Source organism: Dendrobates tinctorius, unplaced genomic scaffold, assembly GCF_039654945.1.
Source record: "Dendrobates tinctorius isolate UK_male_01 unplaced genomic scaffold, ASM3965494v1 ptg000029l, whole genome shotgun sequence".
Taxonomy (NCBI): Eukaryota; Metazoa; Chordata; class Amphibia; order Anura; family Dendrobatidae; genus Dendrobates; species Dendrobates tinctorius.
Window position 1 is genome coordinate 55,878,152 of NW_027361697.1, and position 14,389 is coordinate 55,892,540.

The following is a 14,389-nucleotide window of genomic DNA, read 5'->3' on the forward strand; positions in this document are numbered from 1 at the left end:
ACAAAAAACAGTTGCGTTTGTAACCCCATCATGACCTTTGATGTGTATACTTTACAGGTTGTGTTCCCGACTTTGATGCAGCTCGCACGCTGACCCCAGACCTTCCCCCGCACTTGACAGCTGGGTAAATCAACCAGTCTCCAGCACTGGTCAGTCCTCTGTTCCTCGGCAGCTTTTACAGTACGCTTTATTCTAACACGCCGCAATGTTTTAGAGTCCAACATACATAACAGAGCGCCCAGCCGGTGCCAGATCCAAGCTGCCCGTGGATCGGGGGCCATATATCAACTATCAGGTCCATGTTAAGGGCAAAATCAAAGCTTTACTGCACTATAAAAAATAAAAATTTTGCTTTCCGTCTGCACCAAAATGCATCACATAAAAGGAAAAGGCATAAAAAAAACTGCAGCAAAAACTCAATAAAGAGAGAAGATTGCTTGTGTGGTGCGGACACCTACAAAAAATGTGGAGATAAAAAGCAGCAAAAGAAATGCAGCATTCATGCTATGTGTGAACATGCCCTTAGCAGAGTTTAATGTAGAACAATATTAACCGATTATAAGGATACCAAATAGGTCTATAGTAACAAAAAAAGGGGCAATAACATTCCAGATATGTCTGTGCTGTTTGCAGATTTGTGATGTTTATTTTAAACTGCATCAAAAAATGTCATTATTGTAATTGTTTTTCAATATTTTTTAGCAATTTTATAGGAAGAAAAAAAGTCTGAATTTTATTTTAAACTGTAATATAGAGATACATAAAATACACTGGTATATAGAGATGTATCTCTATGTACCAGGCAAGCTGTGTGTAAGAAGGTAGCATACAATGAACATTCAAGTACACAGAACTCTCCTACACTTGCCAGTACAATCTGTGGCTTGTTGCTTTTGCTGCTGCCTCCAATGCTACAAGTTGGGAGTTTAAATCTCAGGGAAGATCAGACTTTAAGGGAAAAAGAAGAATGAGTTAATTAGATAGGTTTAAGTATAAACAATACAGAAAGTCAGCTTCAGTCACCGCTCAGTACATAGTGACCATGCCCTGCCACTGACTGACAGCCGGCTCCATTGTGCAACAGAACAAAGCCGTCTGTCAGTCAGTGGCGGATCATGGTTATATATGACTGAAGCAATGCCGGCTGCACCTCTATGACTGAAAGCCGGAGGCTGCAGGGAGGAATAAAGTTCATTTCCTCCTGGTAGCAGAATTATCAATACAGCAGCCGAGTGGATTTAGAAAGCTATTAACACCATGTCTGCAAGTTAATAGCTTTTTTTAACATGACAAATTTCCTTTAAAATTGGTGTGGAATTGAAGCACAATGTATGAAAATAGTGTGACTTTTAGGTATACATTGCTTATAAAATCACAGCACCCCTTCAAAGTCCCAGAAATTGTATCGAACATCTGAACGCCTCACAAAGGAGGACTGTGACCCATTCGTAGTAAATCATTTAGGGCTTGGGCACACGTTGCCGGTTTGGTGCGGTGTTCGGTGTTGCAGCTGCGTTTTCCCTGCAAAGAGATGCAAAAATGCTGCAAAATACCTGCATCCATTTACTCCGCGTGTGCACATAGCCTTATAAAACAAGCACAAAAAACACAAACTGGTATCTACAAGGGCAAGGGGGGAGACTTTATTTAAATAACAGTGTGGGCACAATGAGGGATTACAGTATTATTTCGCAGTTACAGTGCAGTTTCTACACACATTAACATTGCTGATTATGTGCAGGAGACATTTTTCATGGACAGATGCTACTTCCCTTTTTCTCCTCGGAGAGAGCACATTCCATATGACATTAGTACGGCTAGAAGTTGTTGCATCTTCCATTACGTTCGGCTGTCTTACAAATGTCCTCAAACCCCTCTAATTGTTTCACTCTGGCTACAATTCTTTTCTGTCTTGCCCAAAAGCCTTTTTGCTCAATGACCTTTAAAGAACGTGTGATAATGCATTGTCAGAAAGTCCCTAATTTTACCTCTCGCCATGTATCACGCATTGCAGTAAAATAAAAAAAACAACATTGCAGCGGTTCATGGCATCTTTATACTCCTGAGATAACCAGCAACCACGGATCACACAAGAAACCACTGATGGATAATATGCTCATAAACCAAGATTTGCTGCTCAGATGTGAAAGCCGAGCTTCTACGCTCCGCACCCAGAAAGAAGCAAGCGTTCAGCTGAAGGCTGGGCAAAATTTGCAAAATGCATGTTTTTTTTTTACATGGACAAATATTTAGAGGGAATGTGTCAGTAAGTTTTTCTATGTAATCTGAGGGCAGCATGAGGTAGGGGTTAAAACACTGAATTCAAAAATGTGCCACTTATTTGGCTGTGGGTTTTATCACCAGGACATTATCATTAATGTGACTAGCTGGCGCTCACTTGTTAGTCCGACTTCGCACCCAACCTCTGATAAGCAGTTCACTGTCAATAGACACTGTAAACAGAAAGCTGTGGTGTGGGAGGGGTTAGCTGTGAAGTGGGCAGGGTTAGCTTTCTGAGCTCTGCTACATGATAAATCTATGAACTCTGATTGTGTCAATCTAACTGAAACATCGTTGGATTCAGGGTCTCTTTGCTTACTTCAGGTTGCTCTCAGATCAGGTAGCATAAACCTGCTGACAGATTCCCTTTAAGTGATCACTAACAACCTTCTGCAGAATGGTATAAAACCCCAGCTTAATACTTTATCTCCATATCTTAAAATCACTTTAATAGGACAATGGATTGTCATTACTTTTTCCGCTAAGGTCAACTAAACATTTTGTTAAAAAAAATACTGGTTTTCTAACAAAGCAATTTACTACACATAGAAGAACTGTGAGATTTGGTGTATTATTAATGGAGTGCAGCTATGTAATCAGAAAGGAACCCTCTGATTAAGAACAGGTTAGAGGCTTCCTCTTAGGGCTCATACTCACATGCAAGAAACTCGGACGAGTCTCGCACGCCAATACCACCAGCACTCATATCGGAGCGTTCAGCTGCACATATTTCTATGCAGCTGAACGCTCCGATCTGAGTGCCGGCGGCAGAGCCGGGTATTGACGTGCGAGACTTGTCTGAGTTTCTCGCATGAGTATGAGCCCTTATTCTTTAAACTGCTGGTAAGAGGTGGAGACTGTCCTAATACAAGGGTCAGATCTATAAACCAGTGTACCTAAGCAGCTTATATTGGTTACATGGTTTGGGTTAGCGACACATATTCATGGCCACTGTTGGGTGCATATGGTGGCTCGCTGTATAGGATAATGCAGTCTTATGCTCTGTCCTATACAGTTTACCAAATGGTATACAGACTAGTATCGGTCAGATGGAGGCCAAATGTACACACATCTGGGCTGGCCTCCGTCTGGTCACTAGAGGCTTATACGAAGTTACATATAAGTTGCAAAATGCTCAGGTTTTAAGAAGAGGGTCCCCTGTTCATGACACTGATATATTATCCAGAGGGAACATAACACAGACATGTAATGATTCATTTTACCATGTGGTGGCGCTGTTGCAGATCCGATTGCACCCTATGATCAGCTCATCATCGGGGACCTATCTAATAAAAAGGTTTAGTCAAATATGATGATATTCTAACATCTCCAAGTCCAACCACATCTTCATACACATCTATTCTGAAGGTAGGTAGATTTCACACTTATTGTGTTTGTCTCCAACATAGGTAATAGCACTCCCCACCACCTTCACTAAAAATCAGCAATATACTTTAAGTCCAGAGGTGGCGATGTCCTATAGATGAGCCTTCATCCTGACAAAATATCAGAATTGTGTGAAAAATATTTCTATTTAATAGTTTGGTTACAAAATCACCTTCTAGTGAACGTTAAAGGCATCTGGATGAATGTCAGCTAATGTGAAAAATGACTGGGTCCAGTGTGTGACAGAGCAGATCCTCAGAGGCCAGGAGGCAGGATACATTTTAGTAGTTATTTGGTTTAGTTCCTTTTGGGATACCTTTGCCTCAACTGAATGTCAAAATTTAGGGTTCAACGACAGATGAACATCAAGTGATGGGAATTCGGTCATGGATCAAGGGCTTGTAATTATTTATACTCCTAACTTCCTGAAGAATCCCATCAAGAATTCTAGAATTCCACATTTCAATAAGTGCAAATCTTAAGTCTTTGATACTTATAGAAAAATTATTTTCAAAATTTTAGCATGAAAAATAACTTCTAAATGACTTTTCTATTAAACAAACACAGTGACTGATGAAGACGGGGCACCTGAGGAGCACGGCGTTCATATAAAACATTACAGTGGTCACTAATGAGGTGTGCGAGAACATCCACAGTGCGGACCGTACTAGTGAGTACCGTCTGGCCCACGACTGTATAGGAATGATCGGCCATTCCACAGCTCTATTCCCTTAAAGAGTAAAAGAAATGGCAATGACATTGAAGTAACCTGGGATAAAGCCTGCCGCGCCATTATACTTATCTTATGGATACAATTTGGAGAACCCAAATAGGGAAGATTTCCAGTTTGTTCTCTATAAAGAATCCAAATAAAATGTACCGTATTTACTCGATCAATAGATTTACTCAAATACGTCATCATGCACCATAACTGACTAATCTCAAGAATGTTACGTCACCCTTGGGGCAGAGTTCAGACAGTTGCAGCAAAATGCGGACCAGATTGCCTCCATATACAGCTCTTGCGGACTGGTCCAGAAGCTGCAATCGTTTGCACACATTATTATCGTCTGTTGCGATATTATGGATAAGTAAACCGTGTCCATCGTTCATACAGACACCACACACAGAAAACTGTCTTGTCTGAACGTGTCCTTGTGCGCATACTCGGAGTAATGTTTTGGAAATAACTGTTAGGTCTCCACTGTTATAATATAGGTAGATATGTGCGTCCATCTCCATATAACAGTTTCCACAGTGCTATTGGTATACGTCCCTTCTTTATACATAGTTACCAAGATCAACAGTGTTTATCAGGCACCATGGAGCATGGACTCCCTCCCTTTCTAGCCCAAAAATAACAAAGCTAAAAAAATGGAAAGAAAATGTAATTAGTTCAAGCTAAACGACAAACACACAAAAGCCATGTGATATATAAGAAATCATCTGCCCAGCACTGTATAATTTCCAGCAGGATTGTCCGGCCAGGCATTTAGCGCTCATATGGGAGTCACAGAGCATCGACACTGAAAAGGTAATAAAATATAGGCTACTATTAACTATATATAGGTAATCCATTAGAAATATTTACAATCTCCTAATAAAATATATTCAAGATAACATCAAGACAAAGGAAGACATTCCACATTGTTTAGTACCAGGAGATCACACAGAGCCTAGCGCTGTAATGTCACTAGGTATTTGGTAGGGGTGTACTGCTACATGGGGAACAATGGCCATTCAGCATCTTATTAAAGCGGCTGCTCAGGATGAAGATACTGGTGATTCATCCTGAGAAGAGATGATCAATATCGGATCGGAGCAGTTCCAAAATCCAACATCCTCACAGATCAGCCTTTTGCAGGGCTGTACCCGCAAGGCTGGGACACCATCGCTCTTGGGTATTCCAGTTTTGTGATGCAGGACCCACAAATTGCTAATTGATGAAGGTGCCGGGTTTTGGAAGGCCAACGATCTGGTATTGATGATCTCTCCTTTAAGGGCTTTTTCGAGAAAAAACAATTGATAACCTACCCTTAGGATCGGTCATCAATATTGACACCTGACACCTCCACCAATCAGCTGAAAGCTGGAGTACTCAACAGTGGCCACTAGGCATTATTCGGGGTACTGAGTTCCACCATGTCCAATGCTTACATTTCACCACCGCAGGAGCAGAATTTAGCTGAACGTTGGGAGTGCTGTGTTTCGAACACCCACTGATCTCATACTGATGACTGGTCCTAAGGATACGTCACTTGTTTAGTCCTGACAGCCCCTTTAAGGATAGGCCACCAATAACTAAGCACTGGACAATCCAGCTATATTACACCTCTAAGGGTAGGTCCACATAGGTGGAAATGTTGCAGGTTTGCTTGCACAGATTACACTAGCCATGAAGTGAATATGATTTTATGTGTCTCGTCCACATGCAGGTTATTATGTCTGCGTGGACGCTCAGTTGTGGCGCAGGGTTTTAAATCGGTAGCATGTTAATTCTGCTACAGATTTGCCTCAATGGGAAAAACAAAATCCGTAATCAAATCCACAAGTAATGTAGTGTTGTCATATATATCTGCTTGTGACTGGAATTCAGCCTTTTACACATAATCACCATTTGTACGGCTGTATTATAGGCCAGTATTGAGCCCAACCTAATTCACTACGGTCCGGAGCAAACAATGCTGGTGAGTGTTAAGGCCCCGTTACACATAACGATGTCCCAGCGATCCCACCAACGATCCGACATGATGGGATCGCTGGGACATCGTTAGGCTGATCGCTGGTGAGCTGTCACAAGACAGCCCCTCCAGCGATCAGGATCAGCGACGCTGGTTTCTAATGTAAACAGCGGGTATCCAGGAGCCGCGGCTCTTGCATACCCGATGTTTACATTAGAAACCAGCGCCCAGCGTCGCTGATCGCTGGTCTCTCGCTGCCACACGCAGCGATGCGTGCTAGCCAGCGGGAGACCAGCGATAAAAAAAGGCCCAGGCCGATCAAGCACGATCAGCGATACCCGGCAGGAGGGCCGGTCGCTGATCCCCGTCACACACAGCGATCTCGGTGGCGAGATTGCTGTAGCGTCACAAAATCAGAGATCTCACTAGCGAGATCGCTGTGAGTGACGGGGCCTTTAGAGCAAAGCCGACATAATCCATATATCTAAAGTCAATCAGTCTGTCTGTCTAAAATGGGAGCGCAAAATACCAGAACTTTCATTTCCTTTAGTTCTTTGTGCAAACACTTTTGGTTTTACGTCATTCTCAATAAATTGCATGTTAGGGAAACAAACAAGCACCATACAGTTACAGGGTACCTGTCACCATGAAAATGCAGCCCAACCTGCCGGCACCGTGTTATGGAGCAGGGGTTGAGCTGACTGATAAGATAATTTTCTCACAAAACTTCCGGCATCTCTTGAGTATTAATCATTTATACTACTGCTCTTTATGGGATTTTCGGTCCAGTTGGCGGTCCCATCAGAGACTGACAGCTGCATCTGTATGCACTCTTATACAAGGAAGGCTGTCAGTCACGGACAGTGTGGTATCCCACAAAGTAGCCATTTCTATAGGATTCTGGCTATATAGTGTGTTCATATAATTGCTGTCAATTTTTATGTGGACTGTGCATTTTGAATACATTGTGAGACCTTCTGACACAGGCAGCACAAAAAGGGTTAATCTTCTCCTCACAGGCTTCTGGAAAAACGCCTCAGGGCAGTCAGCCAATGTCACATAGAAGGGGGAGGAGCCAAGTCCTGGGGGAGAGTTTTAAATTTGAAGTGGCAGTTGGTGTTCGGACATCTTGAGAAGAGTAAGCCATTTTGCAGGTGAAAGAATTACCTACTATCTCCCTGCCGGTTTTGCTTAAAAAGGAGACTGGCACAAAAAGGGGAGTTAATAGTCTTCATATGAGGAAGACTACCATTGCACCTCTAGGAGGAAGAATTACCTCAGGGCAGAAACAGAGCACAGGGCAGAAGAGATATTCAGACGTAATAAAACCAGAGGTTACTAAGATCTGCCTGTCTGCAGGTACACAGCAATCAACCGTGAGTGTTGTCTGAGAAGGAAAGACTGTTCTCCTGACAGAAAGCTTGGCCACCGTAAGATACATCCTACCCTGTCAGGAGTACAACCCTCAGCCATACACCACATGAGAACGCCACAACAGGACTGATCACTGGACCGAAAATCTTAGAAAGAGCCGAGGATAAAGGGAACAGGACATGTAAAACAATGCTATTAACCTGCCGATATAGGGTTAACCTCGCAGGTTCATGGCGCTTCGAAGCTGCCTGGTGCCCGCACTGAAAGCCCTGTTGCTGGGAATAAACTTTCAGTCATAGGGATGGGCCGATGCGGCTTCAGTTACTGCTCAGTGTAGAGTGAGCGACAGCTGTAACCGCACCCCTGGCACTGACTGACAGCCGCCTAGCAATAGAGCTGTCAGACAGTGCCGGATTGTGGTTACAGCCACAATCACTATACACTGAGCGGTAACTGAAGCCACACAGGTCCACCTCTACTGTAAGCTGGATGTTGCTGGGAGGAATGAAGGTAATTTCCTCCCAGCAGTGGGGTTTTAAGTGCGGGCTATTAACCTGCAATTAGCCCCACATCTGTGAGTTCATAGCGGTTTTTTAACATGACAGGTTCCCTTTAAATGAATAAACTATAGGTTATACAGAGTCTTTTCCTCACAAAACTACCATAAATATTGGTCTGCTCAGCTTCCCCTGCTCTATAATATCCTGCCTGCAGACCGGACTGCATTTTCATGGCAACAGATTCCCTTTAAATGTTCTGGACTAGTAGAGATCAGAAGAATAAGAATTTAAGTGTATCTGTCTACGTTACAGATTTGATGAGGGTGTACTACCATACGTATAAACCCACTTGACCATGTACACTATATAACCTGCAGAATGCTTAGGGTTTTACCCACAGAGCCTAGAGCCAGCCTGCAGAATTGTGAATGCAGCTCTGGATGACAAAGAGCAATATGCATGCTGTAAATAGAGTACAGTACACAATGAGTAAAGTTTAATAAGTTAACATGTTATGTCAATAGCCAAGGTGTGAAAGATTTACAAAGTTGAACCAATGCTTAACAATTTATAGCACAATTCCCATGACATGTTATGAGAGTTCCTAGTCCTGTGAAGCCTATGGAGGTGGTGCTGTACATCATTCCTATTAGACAGTGCAGAGTGGACTGGTACCGCAGCGCCCCGATACCCCGCGCTGGTGCGGTGCTACATCCATGCCCAGGGCTACTAGGATAAAAGCAGTCATAGGGAATAGAGAGAGGAGCGTTCAAGTTGCTATTTCCCTTCTTTCCATCCTGCCATTAGGAATGCAATATTTACTGCAAAAAGATATAAATTATTTCTATTATTCCGCATCTTGGACGAAGGTTGTCCGACAAGCCAGAGATTTAGACTTGGGGATAGAATTACTGGCAGATGTATACGGGAAGCCGCGCCGCTACTAAATGCAACAGATCTGAAGTCCCAGAGACCATTTTTACCTGTCATCGTAATCCTGACATGGACAAACACATGTAAAGGCATGGTATACACCTCGCAATTCCTTTAATCCGGCATCAGTGGTGCTTACCCATTATACACAATCTTCAGGAAGAAAATGTAAAATATTAATAGAGAATCCGCTCCTAGAGATCTGACCATAACACAGCAATCACCAGATTTTCATGCTTCGGGTTTTGTAAAAATCCACATATTGCTGAAGATATGTCATATTATCAGATACTAGATTAAAGGAATTTTTTTGTATGTATAACTGTGAAAACAAAGTATGGTGAAGTCATATACATATTTTTTTTTACAGAAGACTTGGTTAATGATGTGTTATAGGAAAGCTGTCATTTACAGCAAGTATGTATGGTATCAGACTGGCAGAGAATCAGCTGACTAATTATCTGTAGAAGACCCCGCGCACACCAGACACGGCACAACAGAGACCCCCTGTGACTGCTGTCTGTTTACACGAGGTACCGCCATAGTCTGACAATAGCCCAGCATCGGCACTGCTGGCAATGTGCAGCCATACAGGGATCACACAGGCTGGGTCCCTATAGTGAGAGCCCTCGGATGGCACTGAACTAGGCACCATGTACTCAACACCCTCCTCCATCCCTGGGGAAAGCGGGCTGATCAGTAAGGTCAAGTAACACAAGAGAAAAATAAACCAGATAAGCTTCTGTGCATCCGCGGCAGTAACATATCTACCATCATCCCAGGGTACCGTACAGCCTGCCACCATGATAACGACTGTACTACCAGGATCGGGTAAGTGGTAGTTAGTAAAAAAAAATAACTCAGCTGCCCAATATTTCTGGAGTATAAGGACAGAAGTGAGATGGTTAGGGTATATTCACACAAAGGTTTTTTCAGCTGGGTTTGGGGTGGGACTGCTCCAAAACCTGAGCACTCCAATATACGTATGCATTTTGACGTGAAGACGACTTGCCGTACATATGTACAGGCTTTTCAAAGTTTTTTAACTGCTTCAGGTTTCCAATGGCACCAAGTGGTTAAAAGAAGTGACCGTGTGTCAAGAATTTCCGCTCTGGACTTTACTGAAGAAGTTAATAGGAAAGCTCAAAAGACACCCAGGCATCTTTTTGATCATCATTTTTGATCATTTTGTTAGCATTTCTGAAAAAACAATAGTAGTTTCTTCATTGTTGAATGGAATCCTGAACAACAGTGGTAAAAAAGAGGTCTCAAAATTGCTAAAAAAAAACGGCCAGTGGTCAAAGACGCTGAACGCTCAGAAAACCAACAACAACGCTAACAATAAAATCAGGAATACAGACTGGCAGAGAAAAGGAGCAATTCCTGAAGCGTCTTCTGCTTGAAAAACAGATGTTTTTGACCAACTGAAAAAGACATCGGTCCCAATTTCAAACAATTTTGTCAGAATTTTGGCTTACATTACTTTAGAAAATTGAAAAGGTTTGGTGCAACTCTAGAGTTAAAAATGTAGCCACTTGTGGGGTTTTCAAACCAGTTTCTCCCAGTTCCTCCAAAATGTGGGGAGCAGGGGGTAGGAGGCATGACCCCACTCCTCATCTAATTCATGACAAGCTGAGGTGTACTTTACACCATAATTCTTAGTCTAGTTGGGGACCTGAGCAAGATTTCTGGCATGGCGCACACCACTCGTCAATCAGGAGCATCTGACTCCATCATCTAGTATGCACCGTCATCAAAGACCAGCAAAAAAAAAAAAAAATTGGGGCCATTGTGTGTACATTCCCTAAGCATGGTTTCTGACTGTCGCATAATAGATATAAATGTGAATATTTCTTTTTTTTTGGGGGGGGGGGGGGGGTAAACAGCCTAATTTATAAAAATGGTTCAAAAGAGAAACTGTTAGCAATAACAACTGATCTAAGACCATGTTTCCCTTCATTTTTAAGAAATGAAGGCTAAGCTCTTATTGGATGAGAAGGATTGATTTTTTTTTTTTACTCCCACAAAACTTTTTATTACCTAAAATTGTGTGTGCGGTAATATTCTCACCGATCATCGTCTTCCCTGGTTCATTTTGCTTTAATTATTGTATTGTTAACGTTGTTACTAATGACTTGTGTTTTGAAACTGTTAAACTGTAAAGCGCTGCGGAATATGTCGGCGCTATATAAATAAAGATTATTATTATTACTACTATTACAGCACCGCTCCGGTCCTCTTCTTACCAGTCTATTCCAACTCCTTGGATTATACTGGGATCTATGGGAAAGCTGAAAGTGGGTTTTATAAAATCAGGCTACGTAGCACTAGAACGAGACTTCACAGTCTTACATTGGAAAATCGTCTTCTGGCTCACACATAGACCTCAGTGTGTTATGGCAAGTCACAATACAAGTCACGTGAGTGAGAAGAGGACCTGAGCAGCACTGGAAACCAGGGATGGAGATTTCACATACATTTACCGTACTCATGATTAGGCAATAAAAAGTCTTGTGGAAGTGTTTCTTTAAACAGCATTAATTTCTATTATCCAGACGCCACTCCACCTACACCTTACACACTTTGTATTATTTTCACGACACTCCTCTCAACGTTTCTCAGTTCCAGGCTGGGTAAAACTTCTAGAGCCCATACATTGGTCTGATTCTCATGTAAGCAGCTTTCCTGGAGTTTACCAGGAGGCCACATTCCCTTTGCTTGGAAAAACAGACATAAGGGTTATTCTAGGAGGTCTGACCCTCTGAGGTCCAGTATGTGTGTGATGATGGGGATGTTGATTTGGGATGTCCTGGAATTGTAAACTTGCAGGCCAGATTCTTATAGTCAGTGAACCAGAAAGAAAGCTCTAAGCAGGAGGTCAGTCCCTCCAGTGACCGATGCCACTTTTGGGTCTGATACACTGCCTTTAGACCTCTTGCTTCCATAAGCCCAGAATGGCTTAGTGGCTTGCCCCAGATCTTCAGACCTGATGACTGTATGAGAGCTTTCATTCTAGGAGGTCTGACCCTCCAAGGTCCAGTGTGTGTGTGATGATGGGCATGGTGGTGCCCAGTAAGTGTGTGTGTGTGATGATGGGGACGTTGATTTGGGATGTCCTGGAATTGTGACAGAATGCCTTAGTGGCTTGCCCCAGATGTCCAGACCTGATGACTGTATGAGAGGCCTGGGAAAAGTGGCATCCAGACAATGGAAAAGTGCTATTCTTATTGTCATTTCAATATTAAAGAATAAGAGACCCTTGTAATATCAAGTTTATTAAAAAATTACATTTAGCCTCCCCTCCAGCAGCCATTGAACCAACGACTGCTGCAGGTAAAGTGTGCGGTGGCGCTCAAGTCCGTGCATTAGCCCCCTGTCATTATTATCTGCACCATGTGCACATTGCACGGTGAAGCTTTCCTAACTGGGACCGCGTCACACATGGCAGCTGCAGAGAAAGATGTGGCCGCACCAAGCCCCTCTGTAGTGGGGAAATATATGGACAGGACATTGCTGCAATGTAGGAGAGCCCAGCAAAATGGCCGCCAGAAGGAGGGAGGACATTTTTTTAACAAACATTGAATTTTAAATCCATCTTATTATTTTAGAATTAGAAGGCTAAATAAAATGTTATATTCCAGATTACCCAACCACTAAATGAGGTCCACTGTGTGAATAACAGCTTGATTTTCATCAGGGCTAGGAAAGGAAAATCACATTTAGCAAGTGAATAACCTGCATGTGTGGCTGGTTATCTGAATGCACAGATTTGCTTGTCCTCATGCCCATGTGTACACAAGACATCTTCAAATTTAAATAACAATTTAAAAAAGTACCTTTGAAATACCGTACCACAACATAATAAAATAATTATATCTTAACATTTTTGGCCTTGTAGAGCTGTTTCCAAAGTCAGTTTTTGTGGCAAATTATTTTATGATATGACTCAAAATTGTTGGGGTTTAGAAGATCAACTGATCATGAGAACGTGTAGGTCTCTGTGGAGAAGTGACCATATTGTGAGAGGGAGCATGTAGGTTTCTGAAGCTCCCAGATAAATCTTTGATTGACACATCATCATGGTTGATGGCAGGAAACAACCCGTTTACCACCAGGTGGAATAAAGTGATGTAGTAGCACACACCAACGCAAGAGTAGACAGAAAAGTTTCTGTCATAATTCTAAGCAAGCGAAGCATCCACTCCACAGCGCAGACCCACGGAGAGAGAAACGAGATGAAAATGAACTAACAAGTCTGTGAAATTGTCAGGTGTAACAGAAATACAATGGATTCCTCCTGGTGGACTGAAATGATTCATCTAGGACACTTTGTGACACAGTAGTTATTCCAGGGACATTTCCATTCCCCTTCTGCTAACTTTCACAATTATTCTGGGAGCTGAAACAAATAACCTCAAAGACGGGAAATATGTTCGAGAGGACTATTTGGACTTTGATCACCGTTTGACTCAATGTCCTTTTTTTCCCATGGCACATGAGCATCTAAACTCTTATATGGAAGCTCATCATTGGATATCTTGATCCTGTATACTGCTCCCTCATCCGGTCTGCAGAAAAGAGAGGTGGGACGTCCAGCTGTTCCAGGTGCTGCCATCTCACTGACAACCATTTTAGGAAATTCTGATCTGCGTCTGTCGAAGTCTTTGCAAGATGTCTCCCCTCTTTTTTGTTGGTGGGTGGTGGTAGAGACAGGTTTTCTGTAAAGGACACTGTCATCATGGCCATAATTCCAATTTTGTCCAGAATCCAGGCATAGTGATGTCAGGTTGTTCTCACTGGGAGTATTTTTCTTTTTCTGGGGATGACAAAAACCCAATGCTGTTAAAAGGATCAAATCCGGGTCCCTAAAAATGATGAGGAACTGCAAAACATACAAATCAAGCTGAAAGCATTAATTATCATGAAAGATTAACAAGCTATTATGGCCATCATTGTACTGTGCTGAAAGCAACAGGTAGGAAAGCCACAAGGATGTCATCCCCAATATAGATGGACAGAGGCAATTTTACTGCAGTTCAAATTCACGGCAGTGAAATTATCCTGGTGATCTGCATTGAACTCACCTCTCACCAGAGGGAGATCACAGCAGTTTAGCCCAGCTGGCAACGCAGTTTTCAGCCTGGACGCTCGCATCTTGGCACCGTCTAAGCTGAAAACTATTTATCACAAGACTTGGATTACAGCGTCTTGTTTTTTACTTTTGCTTTATTTCAG

At 42.5% G+C, this 14,389-nt stretch overlaps 1 protein-coding gene across 4 annotated transcripts in view; it reads right to left on the bottom strand.

Annotated features, from left to right (window-relative positions):
* Window positions 1-1,621: 1,621 nt before the first annotated feature.
* Window positions 1,622-14,389, bottom strand: part of DENND1B (DENN domain containing 1B) — a 270,500-nt gene continuing 257,732 nt past the window's right edge. For 3 of the 4 annotated variants that reach the window (XM_073571725.1, XM_073571723.1, XM_073571724.1), the window contains one exon: window positions 1,622-13,970. In XM_073571725.1, the coding sequence (XP_073427826.1) occupies window positions 13,569-13,970 (402 nt within the window). In that variant the 3' untranslated portion in view covers window positions 1,622-13,568. The remainder of the gene's footprint in view (window positions 13,971-14,389) is intronic. The other variant, XM_073571726.1, reaches the window with a different exon arrangement.